This window comes from Antennarius striatus, chromosome 8 (genome assembly GCF_040054535.1).
Source record: "Antennarius striatus isolate MH-2024 chromosome 8, ASM4005453v1, whole genome shotgun sequence".
NCBI lineage: Eukaryota > Metazoa > Chordata > Actinopteri > Lophiiformes > Antennariidae > Antennarius > Antennarius striatus.
Window position 1 is genome coordinate 11,339,277 of NC_090783.1, and position 17,852 is coordinate 11,357,128.

Sequence of the window (17,852 nt, forward strand, 5' to 3'; positions counted from 1 at the left end):
CGAAATGTTGTATACTATCGTTCAATAGAAATTCTGTTCAAGCAAAGCCGCCAAGGGGAATAAGCGGCTGTTAGGCCCCCAATGGCCACCAGAAGGCCCTAAAGAACATTTTTGCACAGAATACGCACCACACCGTTACAATGATATTTCTTTATATATACTCTTGAACCATTGTAATGACCCTGTTACGGGTTCATTTGACCTATTTATTTAGTATTCATTTTATTGCTTGTTTAATTTGTTTATTTTTTGGTTTTCTCGTTTATTTTGTGTATTAAGATGATTATATTATTTGATTTTATTTGCAACTGATAGTTGTTCCTCCACCAATTGGAGAGTAGTTGACGAGCATCACACTAAATGTGGATAAATTGATCGGAATAAATCTATCTATACTGCAACAAAAAAAAGCAAAGAATATAAAAGGAGGGATGGATGGATGGATATACATCCCATAATTATTGGGTTAACAAACGAACCTGCGATGCCTGCATTTGCCTGACAAGCAAAAGTGAGGGTACAGACGTACCCACGGCAGAGGGGAATGGATGACATCGCGGAAGCTTCAATCCCGACTCCTCCTGTTTGTAACACAGTGAACCACGAACACTCCCTCGGTACCAAAGACACAGCTGAAGAGATGGCACAGGCAAATATCTCAGTGACGGAGAACCAGTTCAAGTGCCCGGTGTGCCTGGACATACTGAAGGATCCGGTGTCTACCCCCTGCGGACACACCTACTGCATGCTGTGTATTAACAACTACTGGGACCAGGCGGAATCAGGCCAGTTCAGCTGTCCCCAGTGCCGGGAGACGTTCAGCCCTCGACCCGTGCTGCGGAGGAACACGGTGCTCGCTGAGGTAGTTGATAAACTCAAGCTGACCGAAGTTGTCGTGGCGCCGGAGCTTTACATCGGGGGTGTAGGGGACGTGCCGTGCGACTTCTGCCCGATCGAGAGCAAGCTTAGGGCAGTAAAGTCGTGTCTGGTTTGCCTTGCGTCTTTTTGCGAGCTCCACGTTCTGCCGCACCGGGAGGTTAGCACCCTGCGCCGGCACAAGCTGGTGGCCGCAGTGGAGTGTCTGGCCGAGCAGCTGTGTGCCCAGCACCGCCTGGGCCTGGAGCCTGCCGGTGGAGACACCGCGGCAGAGGAGACCGGGTGCTGTCTGCTGTGCCAAGCGGATCAGGAGGAAATACACAGCGTGGAGGCGCAGAGATCCAGGAGACAGGTACGGACGCACCCTCAACGTACTGCAATGTCAGTATTGAGAAAGGAACATAAGTCCCTTATTTCTGAGTTTGATAAAGAATACAATTCCCCAAACTGTCATCAATACATTAACCAGCAGTTCCCAAACTTTTCAGTCCGCGCACCCACTTCTACCTCCCGACTTCGCTGACGCACCCCCAATGCCCGAAACATGAAAAAAAGAAAGAAAAGGCGTAGTCTTTGTAGCCATATAGGTATCAAGTTTAATAATTGTAATATCTTTGGGATATTATAAGAAAAAGGGGACAGAGTCGGGAGGTACGTTTTTAGCTTCAATCTTTACTGCATACACCTACACACACACTTCCTTAACACCTGGAGGACGTATATACAGGTCAAAGGTTAAAGCTCCACCCTCACTACTCCCCAACCTGTGCTGCCACCCCCAAAGGACAGCCCCTGCAATCCCACATCAATATCACTCTACTACAATAATATAGACTGTTAACACAGAATATATTGTGCAATAATGGGCCTAATGATCTCTCACTTTAGAAACGGTGGGGAAAATAATAGTAACAATATAAAAATGACAATAATAATATTTTAAAGGTCCCATATTATGTATTTTTAACTTAATGTCATTCAGCTGCCAGATGTCCAACTAGACTGTATTGCAAATATTTTGACCTAAAGTGATATATGGTCCTAAATATAAGGTTTTCAAAATCGCTCAACTGAGCTACTCACAAACGCATCGTTTCAGGCCTCCAGCTGCAGTATGTTAATGAGCTCCGCTGGTCAACGCCTCCTTCACCTGGACCACGCCTCTCTGAAGTAGAGCGTTAGGCTAACGGGACACTGACTGACATTACGTTTGTTATCATTATGGCGTTTGGAGGACCCATCGTGTCGCTGTACATTTATGACCCTGAGTCCGACCCAGAAGCTCCTAAAGAAACACCGACTGTGCGGGTGCAGCAGGACGTTTCTGAATGGTTGGTACGTGTGAACGCTACTTAGTTGGTTCTGCGTTGTGTTTTGTTGTGTAACCTACGTCATCACAGGACGTTAGTATCGTCCGGTAGCTACTTTTGTTTCTACTCCCGCCTCTTATCACACAGTAATAATGTTGTACAGATGTGTTTACTGTTAAAATGTTGCTGTATTTCAATAAGTAACAGTAAAGTCTGATGGTGGTTCTGATAGTTATTACCATGTGGCTAATGCTAGCTTCTGCTCACGGCTAAGTTACTTTATTTTTCTATCACATTGATTTAACCCGTTACTAAGCTGCTAAATATTTGAGGCAGTCCTCTGTGACAAGACACACGGAGCTAACACCTGCTACTATCACACCAGGTTAATGGTGAAATGATGTAACCATGTTGCAGTGATGCCTTTATATACTCTATTTTGAGGTGTCTTCACCTGTTGTACAGGTGTCCCTGTGGACACTGAATGTATGCCAACAGAAGCAGAAAACATCTGCTGTTTGGAGATACAAGTAGCAAGCTCACAGCTAAACCACAAAGTTATGTCTCTACGGTATTCGGCTACTTTTACAACTGTAAATTCAAATGACCTTTACCATGTTTTTCACTGTAGGTTAGGAGCCGTCTGCAGGAGGTTGATGAAGTTCCGTGCATGACTCAACATCCTGGGTTCCAGCCTGTGTGCCTAAACGTGTACACCCTACAAATGGCCGGTCACGTACTGAGGGCCGAGTATGGCCCTTCACGTCTGAGACCAATACATTGGTAAGTCGTTCTTTTAAAAGTGTCGGAATAAAAACTAGTTATGTCTTATTTTGCTTCATTAGGCATTCCTTCATTAATGCAGTAACAGGACATATATAGGTACAACAAAGTCTAATATATTGTATTTGCGATACCTTGATTTTTATCTTATTAATAGACATGTTGAACATTTTTTGTTCACAATCCATTTATGTTGACATATACAAGCATTTATTTACATAAAACAATACATCCAATAATAATAATGAGAACACAGGGCCATCCTATCAGGAAATCAACAACAGTTGTAATACTCGGGATTGAAAACATTGTGAAATAAATAGTTTTATGTCCTTTTCTGTAGATGGTGCAGACATCTGGCTTATCGCACCTTTGTTGGCTGGTGCTGGGGCTACTTAGGACGCAGAATCCGGGTTGTCATCCCAGCATGTGTGGTCCTTCACATACGCCAGGAGATTCCTGAAGACAAAGGCCATTATGCTGGATTTAGACCGAGTCTTGGTTGAACCTGTTCATGTAGCTGGCAATGACCTCCTCCTTGTCAGGACGCTCATACTGGGCAGACAGAGGAATGGACAACATCTCATTTGTGTATGGCACGGGGTCCACCAAGACTTTGTCACATATGAGGTCCAACATGTCAGCTACAAAACCTGTTCAATAAAACACAAAGATAGATCTTTACTGTTATTGATATTGTTTGATTCATTTCTTTGTTTAGAAAAATTGTGTTCAAAATACATCCTGGTACTTGCTACTAATTTATTTATTTGTATGGTTACTTTTCGCTGTGTTTTGGTGTGAACAATTACCAACAGAATTTCAAAACATGTTTGTTTGAAATATTAAAATATTGCAACACTAACAGAAAGTTGGCTCTTTCTTGTGAGGTTTGACTCATTGTCGCATTGTCCCTTCAAAAGCCCTTGGAAAAGTGGATCTTGTAGAGGGGTACACCAAACGTAACGAAATAAGGAGCCAAAACAATATATGACATACATGAATCTGTCTCAAAAAATTTTATACTAAAGTCTTCACTGTCTTGCTGGAATATTCTAATACACAACACTTATTTTTTACTGAACTACTATCAACACGTGCATTCACTAACACCTATAGACAACTATATTTAGAAAATTTGTGTAACCGATTTTATTAAAACATTGTATGGAATATGACTTGTACATACCTTTACTTCAATAGTGGGAATGAAGAGTCCTGCAGGACAGCTGTGTACCAACAATATGAGTGTCCACTGGGTCAGTTTGGCACGCCACGACACTTGAAGCTGTAGGCTGAAAGGATGCACAAGGAAGAGGGACACTAATTTCAGGACACCGATGTTCTGATATTGGATAAGGAGGACAGACCTGTGTGCGTTGTCGCTATGACGACCAACAAACAATCGACTAATACGTGCGCGCACACACACAATACGAAACAAAGCACAACTCCCTACGTAGCCTAGCATAAGTTGACTTTATTTATGCTGACAGATAATAGAAAAGAGAATATGAGACCAACTTACGTGCGTTTTAGTTTTATACTGTAGGTCCAGCATGCACACACGTGTGGGATTCAGATTCTAGGAGTTGGTCGGGTTAGGGAGGACCACTATGTATATGTAGAGACCTGAAAAAGTGTGATTTTCATAATAGGGCCCCTTTAAGTCAAAATGGACGCCGAGCGAGCCGACTACAGATGAGTGATGAACAGCAGTTATTACTATGTAACAGATAGACCTATTTAACAAACTGTAACAGTTATTAAATGGTAACAAATATGCTACTCTGCCACAAAGAATCAAAATAACATAGGCCCAAGTTCAACATCATGTTTTCTCTTTCGAGTACGAGTCTCATTGTGTTCTTTACCCCCTTCTCCCGATGAAGAGTCCGGGTGAGTTTTCTGTGTTCTGTGCTCCTCATTTTAAGTTTCCCCTGTCTCGTCATCATCACTCTCTTTTTCCTGCTCGATTTCTTCATCCTGGTAGACTGCACAGCTCTCAGTTGTGGCCAGTGTATCCTGTCCTCTTTCATTTCTCCCAGATTTAATCCCGGACAGACTGCCCGTTTTTAACCAGTTATGCATTTCGGCCTATTAATGTTGATGCTATCACAACAAGCTAGCACGTAGCTAGGAGAAAGCCAAGTGCATTTTGGGTATTTTTTTTATTTAAAATTTTCCCAAAACCTTTTTTAATTGAAAATTACAAATGATTTCAGTGAATGAATTTAAATATTTAAACTGTTAATCCTCCATCAAAAAGTGTTTAAAATATTTATTTAATTATTTATGTCTTTCAAGGTGCTCAGCTGCTATTACACTGGTGCACCCCCCAGCGGCAGCTCGCGCACCACAGGGTGATAGTGATAATGTCATAGTACACCCCCCAAAACATTCAGAACCAGCCAATTTCACATGACCAGTCTGGTCAGAGTGGAAATTGACTTGTTTAAAGTGGATTTCTTTAGAGGTTTTTCCATAACAAAATGGAGAACATTTGCACAAGGTCAATATATTTTCATTTCCAATCCTGTAAATCAAGTTTAAATCTTTAAATCTTTAAATCTTACGTAATCAAGACCCTAGAACGTAATGAAGACCCTAGAGCGACTGGTCCTGGAGCTCATGCGTCCACAGGTGCAGGGTGCGATGGACCCTCTCCAGTTCACCTATCAGGCCAAGGTTGGGGTTGACGACACTGTCTTGTACCCCCTCCACCGCATACTCTCCTACCTGGACGCCGGGGGCTGTGCCGTCAGAGTGCTCTTCTTTGACTTTTCAAGTGCCTTCAACACCATCCAGCCCCGGCTCCTGCGGGATAAACTGACCTCCATGGCTGTGGACCCCTACCTCGTGAGCTGGATTACGGACTACCTAACGGACAGACCCCAGTACGTCCGTATGGGGGACTGTTTGTCTTCTATGGTGACCAGCAGCACGGGGGCGCCACAGGGGACCGTTCTCTCCCCCATTCTCTTCACCCTCTACACATCAGACTTCAAGCACAACTCGTATACATGCCACATACAGAAGTACTCCGATGACACCGCGATAGTGGCATGTATCCAGGAGGGTGATGAGGGCGGGGTACAGGACATTGGTGGCTGACTTCGTGGAGTGGTGCCAACAGAACCAGCTCCAGCTCAACGTCTCCAAGACAAAGGAGATGGTGCTGGATTTCCGGCGGGCACCTCCCTCTCCACAACCAGTGATCATCAAGGGCAGTGAGGTGGAGGTGGTAGAAAACTAAGTACCTGGGAATGCAGCTAGACAGCAGACTGGACTGGTCACTCAACTTGAACTGTGTGTACAAGAAGGGGCAGAGCAGGATGTACTTCCTGAGGAGGCTGGCCTCCTTCAACATCTGTCCTAAGCTCCTTCTCATGTTCTATCAGTCCGTAGTCTCCAGCGTGCTGTCATACGCCATTGTGTGTTGGGGTGGGGGGGCCAGGAAAAGAGATATGGACCGTCTGAACAGACTCATCCGCTGAGCCGGCTCAGTGGTCCGATCGATCGATCGATCTATCTATCTATCTATCTATCTATCTATCTATCTATCTATCTATCTATCTATCTATCTATCTATCTATCTATCTATCTATCTATCTATCTATCTATCTATCTATCTATCTATCTATCTATCTATCTATCAAATAATCAAGAGATATTTTTTTCAGGCAGCTGCTGTAACTCTCTGAAATGTTGAAATTTTGTTTGTCTCTCAGCTTCAGCTGCAGGAGTCCAAGAGGGTGCTACAGGAGAGGACACGGAAAGGAGAGAGAGAACTGGAGGAGTTTCAACAAAGGTTGGAGTCCATCAAGGTGAGACGGCGACACACACACACACACACACACACACACACACACACACACACACACACACACACACACACACACACACACACACACACACACACACACACACACACACACACACACACACACACACACACACACACACACACACACACACACACACACCCTGTGCTACCCTTGTAGTTAATGCTTTTCACTATTTGTGAAATTTATGTGTGACCTGCCTGTTAAGTCACTGTGGTAAAAGTCCAGGAAATGTCCTGGATCGGCTCCTCAATCTTGCACTGATACATATACATAATATATTTTGTGCATCTTAAAATGGATTGTCTTTGATTAAGACTTAATGTGATTTTTAAAAAAAACTCATTGAATTGTGGGACAATAAGATATAATCTATAATTTGGAGCCCAAGGCTTACATTGTCCACTAATTCCCATAAAAAATTATAGTGGTGACTGTGTATGAGTACCTTTAATATGTAATTGAATGTAGTGAAATGACCATTTTATTACATAAACCTTTTCTGAAAGCATAATTTTGATTGTGTTTTATTTTTGTTTTTGTTACTTTAATTTTTTGAATGTAATGTTAGACTTTCCTCCATGTCTCCATGTAATTTTATTCCAAAATACTGTATTTAATCCCTGCTGCTATCAGTATTAAGCCAACATAGATTTAGGACTGCAAGATCCTGATGTAAACATGACTTTGACATTTTCTGATTGAGTTTGTATTTGGACACATTAGAGAATGTGAACTAATTTTATAATAGTTTTGACTTCTACTACATGAAAGATGTCCCAAATTCAATATTTGGATGAGTTTTAAATACAAACTCCCATTGAACACAAACAAAATTTCTTATGGGCATCAAATGAGAAGGGGAGTAGTGGGTGCTTTCCAGTCCCATTCAACCAGATCAAGTGTAAAAACCTCCTCATGTTGTTGATGGTCTTCTGTTTGCTTTGGTCTTATTCATGAAATAGAAAAAAAATTGGATTTCTGGTATTTGATGTATAAGTTTTGTACAATATTGTCTTAACATCATTTCTCAGTGCATGTATGCATATACTTGTGCCCTGTTTAACTTTGATCTAATTTTGTGTTAGGTTGGCTACAACTATATGAACGTTTGCGTGAATGGAACTATGCTGGCTGGTCTTGCAAATGTCTCTGTTTTGTCAGTCAGACTACAAAGGCACTGTGTCACTGCTCATTAAAGAAATTTTCTACTCATTTGGCGGCAAATCAGTGTATTTAAGGATGTGGACATGATGATCCACAGCAGTTCAAATTGCGCATCAGGGTGGGGAAGACAGAGGATTCTAGTGACTTAGAACATGGAAGGGTTGTTGTTGACCAACATTCTGAGTACTGTATTTCTTCTTCTTTTCCTTTGGGCTTTTCTCTTCAGGGGTTGCCACAGCAGATCAATTGCCTCCATCTAACCCTGTCCTTTGCATCCTCTTCTCTCACACCAACTACCTTCATGTCCTCTTTCACTACATCCATAAACCTCCTCTTTGGTCTTCCTCTAGGCTTCCTGCCTGGCAGTTCAAAACTCAGCATCCTTCTACCAATTTATTCACTATCTCTCCTCTGGACATGTCCAAACCATCTAAGTCTGGCCTCTCTGACTTTATCTCCAAAACCTCTAACATGTGATGTCCCTCTGATGTACTCATTCCTGATCATATCTATCCTGGTCACTCCCAAAGAGAACCTCAGCATCTTCATGTCTGCTACCTACCTCTTTTCCTCAGTGACACTGTCTCTAGACCAAACAATATCGCTTGTCTCACCAGTTTCGTACACCTGACTGGTCTCACCACAGTTTAAAAAACGGGTATGTTCACAGACAACCATCTCAAGGGTTTACAGAGAATGTCAAATTCATTCATTCATCTTCTTGAAGAGGAGACGATCAAAATCATGTCGTCTTCAGCCACTCATCTGAAGTACGGTCACAAGTGATGCTGGGGCCTATCCCAGCTGGCAACAGGCGAGAGCTGGGGAACACCCTGGTCGTCAGTGCATTGCAGAGTTGGCATAGACAGACAGCCGTTCATGCTCATACCTATAGACATTTTGGAGTGACCAGTTCACTAAGTTGATTGTTATTGGTGGTGGTAGAAAATACTGTATTGGCCCGAATATAAGACGACCCTGATTATAAGACGACCCCCTCTTTTTCAAGACTCAACTTTCTGAACACCAAATTTAATTTTTATACAGAAAATTGTTATAGTACATCTGAAACATATGATTACAACAATATATTTAATATATTTGATCACATTGCGATTATTTGAAGACTCTGCCTCATTTATCACCATCATCTTGAAGTTTGCATCATAACTTCTCAGCTGCAGGTTATCCTGGCCAATCTCCGACCCACTTTTCTCCAGATTGTTGCTACGTTTCTCCATTTTTTGTTACCTCTTCTCTTATTTTCTTTTCTTTTCTTTCTTACTGCTATTTTTTATTTTTCTTCTTCGTGCCTCCACTATTTTTATTTTTCTTCTTTGTGACAGGGGTTCGCTTTAGCCTGCGGAGTTAAGTTCAGCATTCGCTTTAAAGATATCTGGTGCCATCTTGCGTTGTGAATGGGTATAATGTCTAGACCCTGAATGGAAGACAACCCCCACTTTTTCAGTCTTATTTCAATGCAAAAAACACCGTCTTATATTCGGGCCAATACAGTATTCAGGGAGTAAATAGCTACTTGTATAAGAGCATCTATGAATGTAGCACATCTACATGTGTACAATCCAAAATAGTGTTTTTACCAAATCTAGCTTCAGTATATTTTACTGTCTACTGCAAGCTCTAAATGTGTCAACCCTTAGTGGCAAGGGTTTCATGTTAAATTCTGGTTGAAGATCTGATCCTTGAACTTAAAAGAACATCAAGACACGATAAGAACAGGGTAAATACAGAAATGGAAAAAGTGATGAACAACACAGGGTGGTTTGTAGTATGTTGATAAATAAAGTGAAGGAGGTTAAAGTGCTTTGAAAATCAAGGATGGTGTGGAGGAGATGGCAGTGAATGTACGGCTCGTGGAAAAGAAACTCCTCCACAGTTTTTGAGTCTGACTTTTACGGTCCTGAATCTTTAATCTCTTTCCTGATGGCAAGGGTTAAACTAGTAGGTTGAGTGGTAACGTCACATGGGCATCTAGCAGACATCATGGTCAGGGAGGAGACCTCCTTCCTTCCTTTGAGCTTTTCATTTATGTTTTCATTCTGGGTTACTGTACGTGAGGAGTCCAGGGAATCTGACGTCTGCTCTCACTCTCTATCATGGTTGACAAAGAGTAACATACCGGTAAATAGACTTGACATTTACACACACGCACGGACACACACAACACACACACACACACACACACACACACACACACACACACACACACACACACACACACACACACACACACACACACACACACACACACACACACACACACACACACACACACACACACACACACACACACACACACATACAAACACGCCATACATAATCACATCACAGAAGCTCTTTGTATCAGTTTCCATTGTAGGCTAATTTGAGTTACTATATCACTCTGTGACTCTTGCAGGAAGGCATTTTCTGCTTCCTGTCATGAGTAACATTTGTATCCATCCAGTACAGGATGGAAAGCCATTAGATGAACTCCTGAAAGACAAATCACATTTTGAAAATCATTGTTCCATTGGTTCATCCCTGGATAGCCCAGCACTTTCATTTTGTGGGATTGTTTTTAGGACTCAAGCTTTAGGGGTCCAGGGAGTTGGAGAGTTGGAGGAAGTTGTTGCTTTTGGAGAAATGATTGTCTTAATAATGAATTAGGAGTATTATTTTTCACATTGAAAAAATAGTTTTGACAGTTTAAGAGTGTTTGAAACTCATGAAGCTGCATCTTGAGATTTCTTCTTCCCTGTAACTGCTCTTTTTCCTGCTATGTGTGTTTCAGGTGTCTGCAGCAGCTGTTTTAGAAGATAGTGAAGCTCTATTTGCAGATATGGCTCTACGTTTGGAGAAAACAAAGGCAGAGGTAAGGACCAGCAGCCACAAGTGTGAGCTGTCGTGTGACCAATGGTCGCAACAGGTAACAGCTATTCTCTTTAAAAAAACTTTGTAGTCATGGTACCAGCAGGAATGAGGTGGTGTTAATAAAGTGTTGTTCAATTGAATTGGCCATCCATCCATTTTCTGATACCGCTTTATCCCCTGTCTTGAGTCAAGGGGAGCTGGAGCCTATCCCAGCTGACTGCGGGCGTGAAGAGGGGTAAACTCCGGGCATGACACCAATGCACCGCGGAGCCACACAGACAAACATGCACGCACACATTCACACGTACGGTCAATTTGGGACCGGCCAATTAACTTGAACCACATATTTTTGGAGGTAGGAGGAAGCCAGAGAACCCGGAAAGAACCCACGCAGACATGAGGAGAACATGTCAACTCCGTACAAAGCGGGACACGAACCCAGAACTGCCTTGTTGTGCGGCAACAGCACTACCCACTGTACCACCATGCCGCCCCAATTGAATAGTTTTATTTGAAAATGTGGACATGAATATTCATGCTTGAATTTATATTTTAGTTTTAGAAATATTGTTTTGCGTATCATGTTGCAGGATGTAGTTATCACAGTGTTATGTGATACACAGTTCTTTTTGTTTGGAGGAATCCATCATGTTTTTGACAACAGTGCACTAGATATTTGCTTTTGATGGATGCAGAAGGCAGGGTTAAGGATGCAGAAGACAGGGTTAGATGGAGGCAACTGATTCGCTGTGGTGACCCCTGAAGGAAAAAGCTGAAAGGAGAAGAAGGAGATACTAGATATTCGCTCTTGAAGAAGCTGTACACTTCTGAATGTACCCATGCTATGATTATTAAGTTTTTGTGTCCTTTAGGTTCGAGCGAGGTTGGAGGCAAAGGAGCGAGCTGTGGTTGGGCGAGCTGAGCGAGACATCGAAATGCTTGACAAAGAGCTGGAGGAGCTGAGGATGAAAGACAAGGAGATCAGTGAACTCCTGCAGACTGAGGACAACTCCTATTTCTTACAGGTGAGATGGAGAAATTATTGACATGGTTGTTCCCCCTTCTCCTCCTCCTTTTTTGATTTAAAAATGTATTAAATAAGGACTTACAAATTCAACTCGCGAACAACCTTTCTGAACCAAATGTGTTCTGAGGTTGAGGAATACCTGTACTAATCAAAGAAAACCAAAATTAAATCTTTTAGGAATTTGATTTACTGACCATACTGAGATAATTTGTTGATCAGGTGTTTTTGTGAAGTTTGCACCTACATTTGTCACAAAGACCATGCTTGTATCACAGGAAATTATATTTTGGCCTGTATAAAACCACCAGATGTTTAATGGGTTTCAGTAAAAAGAAATGCTTGTAGGAGTAGCTTCACATCTAAGTAAAGTCACATATGCCCACCAAATGCAGCAATCAATTATCCCTCTTAAAGACAGATCCGTCTTAGCCATGCTGAAAAGTAACAAAACTTTCATGTAATTATGTACATTTGACAGATTTAACAGAAAAAGATTGTGTACAGTATGCAAAATACAAGGCATTGTGAAAGATTTGCTCCTGACCATTATGTATTCTACTCTATTACAATATAACTATCCTTTTTATATTTCACAATCTAATCAATAAAAATTACCATAAATAATTTATATCAGTCACAGGGGCCATCTTATGCAAAAAATGTAACAAGCAAAAAGTACTTGGTTGAAAATACTGTTAACGGTAAACGTTTCTTAAATTTTACCAATACAGTATTTTTAGATGGAGAGGGGTACCCCTCTCTGTCTCACTTTTTTCTGCCACTTTCTTGCTGCGCTCTCACATAATGGCCCAAAAAATACATGTTCTTAAAAAGGTTCGCAGAACATTTGATTAGCATTTTGCTAATCAATTTGAAATATAAAGAAACAACCAATTGTTAATATAAAATGTCTTCATATAGTTTATGCAGCCTAATCAAGCAGGGAACACTCCGGGCGCAACACCGTGGTACCATGGAGCTACACAAAGGACAGACAAACACACATGCACACACTCACACCTACCGACAATTTGAGGCCAGTTGACCTGTATTGCATATTTTTGGAGGTGGGAGGAAGCCGGAGAACCCGGAAAGAACCCACGCAGACATGGGGAGAACATGCAAACTCCGCAGATAGGGGGACTTGAAATGGAAATCTCCTTGCAACAGCGCTACCCACTGCGCCACTGACCACCCTCATATAATCAATCCAAAATTTTAGATTTTTGGATGTATTGCTCTTAAATAAAATATGCAGCAGGAACTTATTGTATTATGCAGGAAATATATTTATGCTCCTCCCACTGCTGCTCATCAAATGATTTTGCTTTTGTCATTCTTCTATTATATCTAATGAGTCCTGGGAGCCGAAAGAATCCATCGATACACTTACCAACAAATACCCAGATAGAGTCTGTAAATAGAGGAAAGGATGAGAAATGAGTTTGCAGAGGATACTGGAAACAGATGGCACATGATTAAAAGATATTTTCAAATTCAATTGCACAAGGAATTGACAGAGGGGGGGGGGGTCTGTCGGTGCTCTGCAAGCAGCATTTTCCATTCTCTTTCTTTATCAACGCAGGCAGCTTCTCTGTTTTGCATCCCCCTCACCACCGGTCTTCACTCCAGGGCACTAAGCCTACCCACTGAGGCTTTCAGCGGCACCAGGAGAGCATTGTGTCACCTCCGCAGCCGCATGGAAGAGGTCTGCAGGGAGGAGATGGACAAGATTAGTCGCACAGGTAAAACAGGTGACCTCTAGGTGGGAGAATGGTCATAAAGGATGATGTGATTATAAATAAATAGAGCAAATGCTCAAATGTATAAGTACCTGGTGTGAATACAAATTTAGCTGAGTTTTAACTTTTCCATTTCAGTTAACGAGAACTATGTGTCTGGTGGAGAATGTGTTAAAGGTAAGCATGAGAAACACCTCCCATGCAGATACACACACACACACACACACACACACACACACACACACACACACACACACACACACACACACACACACACACACACACACACACACACACACACACACACACACACACACACACACACACACACACACACACCAGCCCCCTCTCTGACTGTGTCAGGTCTGAGGTGACCCATTTTTTCCAGGCTGCAAGTTTTGACTTATGTAACACTGCGACGTATAGTTGGAGGTGTTAATTATTTATGCTGAAGAGGACAGGATGCCCAAGTGTCAGCTCTCACTGACCTACTGTCTGATGGCAGAGCATCCTGCGGAGACTACCGGTTCCTAGCTAGGATAACATATCTCAGTATTTCCCAACCACTGTGGTGCCGGAAATCTTCTTTTCCTTTCGGCTTTTCCCTTCAGGGGTCGCCACAGCGAATCAATTTCCTCCATCTAGCCCTGTCCTTTGAATCCTCTTCTCTCACACTGTGGTGCCGGAAATAAACCACTTTAAACTTAATTGGTCTAAAAAAATGCCATTGTTGAGTGTAAGTGCTGTAATCTGGTATCCAGTGACGGTCCCTTCTATTAGGCCCCGTCCACACGACGAGGCAGATATCCGGAACGAAAACGCAACTTTTTGAAAATGCTGGTCAAGTTGGAATTTTTTGTAAGATCTGCGTTGTCGTGTAGACACTGTATCCGCAACTTTTTTTTATCCGAGGGGCATGTCCCTGGGACAAAAACCGCTGTGACATCATGCATGTGATCCGTATCTACCTGTACAAACGGAGCTAAAACTGGCTATTTTCTGATGTATAACAGCTCCACGTCAAAGAAGCGTTGATAAACATGCTTTGCACTTAAATTTTTGTTGTTCCTTTATTTATGTTTCATAAAGTTTATATATATATTTATTTATTTATTCATCACATTCCTCGCCAAAGACGCCGACGTCAGTTCTGGGTCAGACCGGGATGCACTGCCTGCTGTTGGAGAACTCTGTGATAGAGATCCTCCTCCAGGAGGAACAGCATGAATTTCCGCACGTCCCGGTCCTCTCTCCTGTCGTTCTCGGAGTTGTTCTTCTTGTACATGTGTTGATCAACGCACTGATGCTTTTACGTGTGGACGGAGATTTTTTTGAAAACGCTGTCATGTTGGACGCGAATCGTTTTCGATACCGGGTAAAAAAAATTTGCATTTTCAAAAAGTTCCAGCATCATGTGGACGGGGCCTTAGTCTGCCTGGTGTGCTGCAAATGATTTGCAAATGTAGTTGATACCTGAAACAACACGTTACTGTGTGTGTGTGTGTGTGTGTGTGTGTGTGTGTGTGTGTGTGTGTGTGTGTGTGTGTGTGTGTGTGTGTGTGTGTGTGTGTGTGTGTGTGTGTGTGTGTGAACTAACTTATATTACCTTAGGGTGATTTCAGACCTGGATTAGACCAACGTTGAGGGGCCCAAAGACCTTAGGCACCCCAAAATGGTGGGCCCCACAAGGTTTTTCATTGCAAAAGGCTCAGGGGACACTCCTGATATGCCCCCTGCCTTTTTTTTGACATGTCCCATAAGGTAGCAAAAGTTGGGTACAGGTGTGTGTGCATTTTCACCCTGGTGGTAGAAAATGGTACTGCATCGCACACACACTCCAGGAAGTGTGTATCCCAACTTCCTGCCAGAGCAGGAAAAGCAGGAAGTGCTGCTGAGCTGCATATATGGACATATTTTTTCAATGCCATTGTGTTTAATCCAACTCTACAGCAAATGTTAATGTTAGATAATGTTAGCTAATGCCAACAGTAATGCTAGCGCTAGCTAACGAGCGTTAGCTAGCGTTAGCGTTAAATAGCGTTAGCTAGCGTTAGCGTTAGCTAGCGTTAGCGTTAGCTAGCGTTAGCTAGAAATAGCTAACATTAGTATTAGCTTTTATTGCTAACTGCTGGTCATAATGATGATAGTTAAATGACATAAAAATAAACAGATGGATGGATGGACATTTCAATAGAACGCTCATGCAAATGTTTTAACCACAATACATGGATCTCTTGTTTATGCTTTATGTTAGCTAGCTACAAGCTAGTGTTAGCACTCTATTGTTAACTGCTGGTCTTGATGATCATTGAATGGATGGATGAATGGATGGATGGATTGATAGATGGATGGATGATAGATAAACAGAAGATGGATGAATGGATGGATGACATTTGTACATTGATAGTTTTTCTATGCCATTGTGTTTAATCCAACTCTGAAGCAAATGTTAATGTTAGCTAATGTTAACTAACGTTAGCTAGCGTTAGCATTAGCTTGTATTGCTAACTGCTGGTCATGCTGATGATTGTTAAATGACAATGATAGACAGATGGATGGATGGATATTTCAATAAACCTCTGCAGCACATGTTTAACCACAACTTCAAATGGATCTATTGCCTGTGCTTCAGAGCTTTTTAGCTAGCTACAAGCTAAGGTTGGCCCGCTTTCTTTTGTTAACTGCCGGGCATGATGATCATGATTTTTAAAACACAAATACATGGATGGATGAATGGATTATAGATAAATGGGCAGATGATAGATAGATGGGTGGATAGCTGGTTGAATGTTTCATTAGAACTCTCATGCAAAGGTTTTTATTTTAATTAAAAAAAAAGAAGTTTTTATTAAGTGTATTAATCCCCAAAGGGAAATTAAGACTCCACTCTACACACAGGTTAGTATTTACATGCATCTAAATAGTGTGTACAGGCCTGTAACACACACAAGGGGCCTTTGGGCATGCAGGTGAGAGGGAGGTAGAGTGGCGGCCAGCTCCGTCGGGGTGCGCATCCAATGCGCAACTTCTAAGATGATGGCGCCTTGCTCAAAGGCACCTCGGCAGTGCTCCAGACGTGAGCTAACACCTCCTACCATCAGCTCACACTTTGGGTGTTTTTGGGCACGAGCGGGAATCTGAACCCCCATCTCAGAACATTGGACGACCCGCTCTACCGCCTGCTTTACCACTGAGCAACTGCCGCCCCAAAACCACAATACATGGATCTCTTGCTTATGCTTTAGAGCAGCGGTCCCCAACCTTTTTTGCGCCACTGACCGGTTTCATCTAAGACAATATTTTCACAGACCGGTCTTCATTTGCTCGATAATTGTTAATGTTGCCAGGACAACTGTTGTCTAATAATAAATCCTCCGCAGTGGTTTTATGTAAAATGCAGACATTGTTGAAACAGACACAGACCAATGGATGGATAGATGGATGGATAGATGATAAATAAACAAAAATGTTGAAATGCTAGTTTCACCGAGCCTTTGTATGCTATTGAGGGTCATTAGCATGAGACACATCACCTGGGTTAATCTGCTGAGACAATCTTTTGGAGTTTCGAAAGGACCTGATTATAAATAGGTGCACAGCCTATCTGTGAACCGCGCGCAGCCTATCTGTCTCCCTAAAGTGGTGTTACAGAAAGTCAGTCGGGTAACGCGAGAGGGGACATGGGGAGACAGACAAACGCTGCAGGTACATTAATGGTTAGAAGTTATAATTTTTCTGTTTCAATATTTAAAACTTTCTTAACTTGTTAAACTAGTGTCAACTTATAAGAGCTCACAACCAGCGCCAGAAAATGAAAGTTATTAAAGGACAGTAAAGTTAATTTTAAATGACATATATGCTATTCATCATAATGAAAAATAGAAGAAAAAATAAATTTTAAATGTGTAGCATCATCAGTTTGGTCAAAAAAGCTTAAAATCTGCACCGCAGCAGCTTCCGCATTCAGTGGTCACGTGGGCGTCACTGGGGCCGAACATAGCTTAGCGGCCATAAGAAACAATACAATCCACGTCGCGGTTAACTCCAAAAATATCATGATTACCTGCGCAGTGAACAGTTGTGTCAACAGAACAGCAAAAAGACGCAAAGACAAGGACCTGTCGTTCTTTAGAATACCTTCTGGGAAGGTATCGCGCTAAAAATGCTAATGCGCTAGCCCGTCAATGGGATTGTACATATTATGATAGCATTGAGCTAACTGCATTTA

General features: G+C 42.1%; 1 protein-coding gene across 3 annotated transcripts in view; it reads left to right on the forward strand.

Annotated features, from left to right (window-relative positions):
• Window positions 1–586: 586 nt before the first annotated feature.
• Window positions 587–17,852, forward strand: part of LOC137599788 (E3 ubiquitin/ISG15 ligase TRIM25-like) — a 39,085-nt gene continuing 21,819 nt past the window's right edge. For all 3 annotated transcript variants that reach the window (XM_068320931.1, XM_068320928.1, XM_068320930.1), the window contains exons 1-6: window positions 587–1,228; window positions 6,701–6,796; window positions 10,776–10,856; window positions 11,728–11,880; window positions 13,468–13,627; window positions 13,763–13,801. In XM_068320931.1, coding sequence (XP_068177032.1) covers window positions 641–1,228; window positions 6,701–6,796; window positions 10,776–10,856; window positions 11,728–11,880; window positions 13,468–13,627; window positions 13,763–13,801 — 1,117 coding nt within the window. In that variant the 5' untranslated portion in view covers window positions 587–640. The remainder of the gene's footprint in view (window positions 1,229–6,700; window positions 6,797–10,775; window positions 10,857–11,727; window positions 11,881–13,467; window positions 13,628–13,762; window positions 13,802–17,852) is intronic.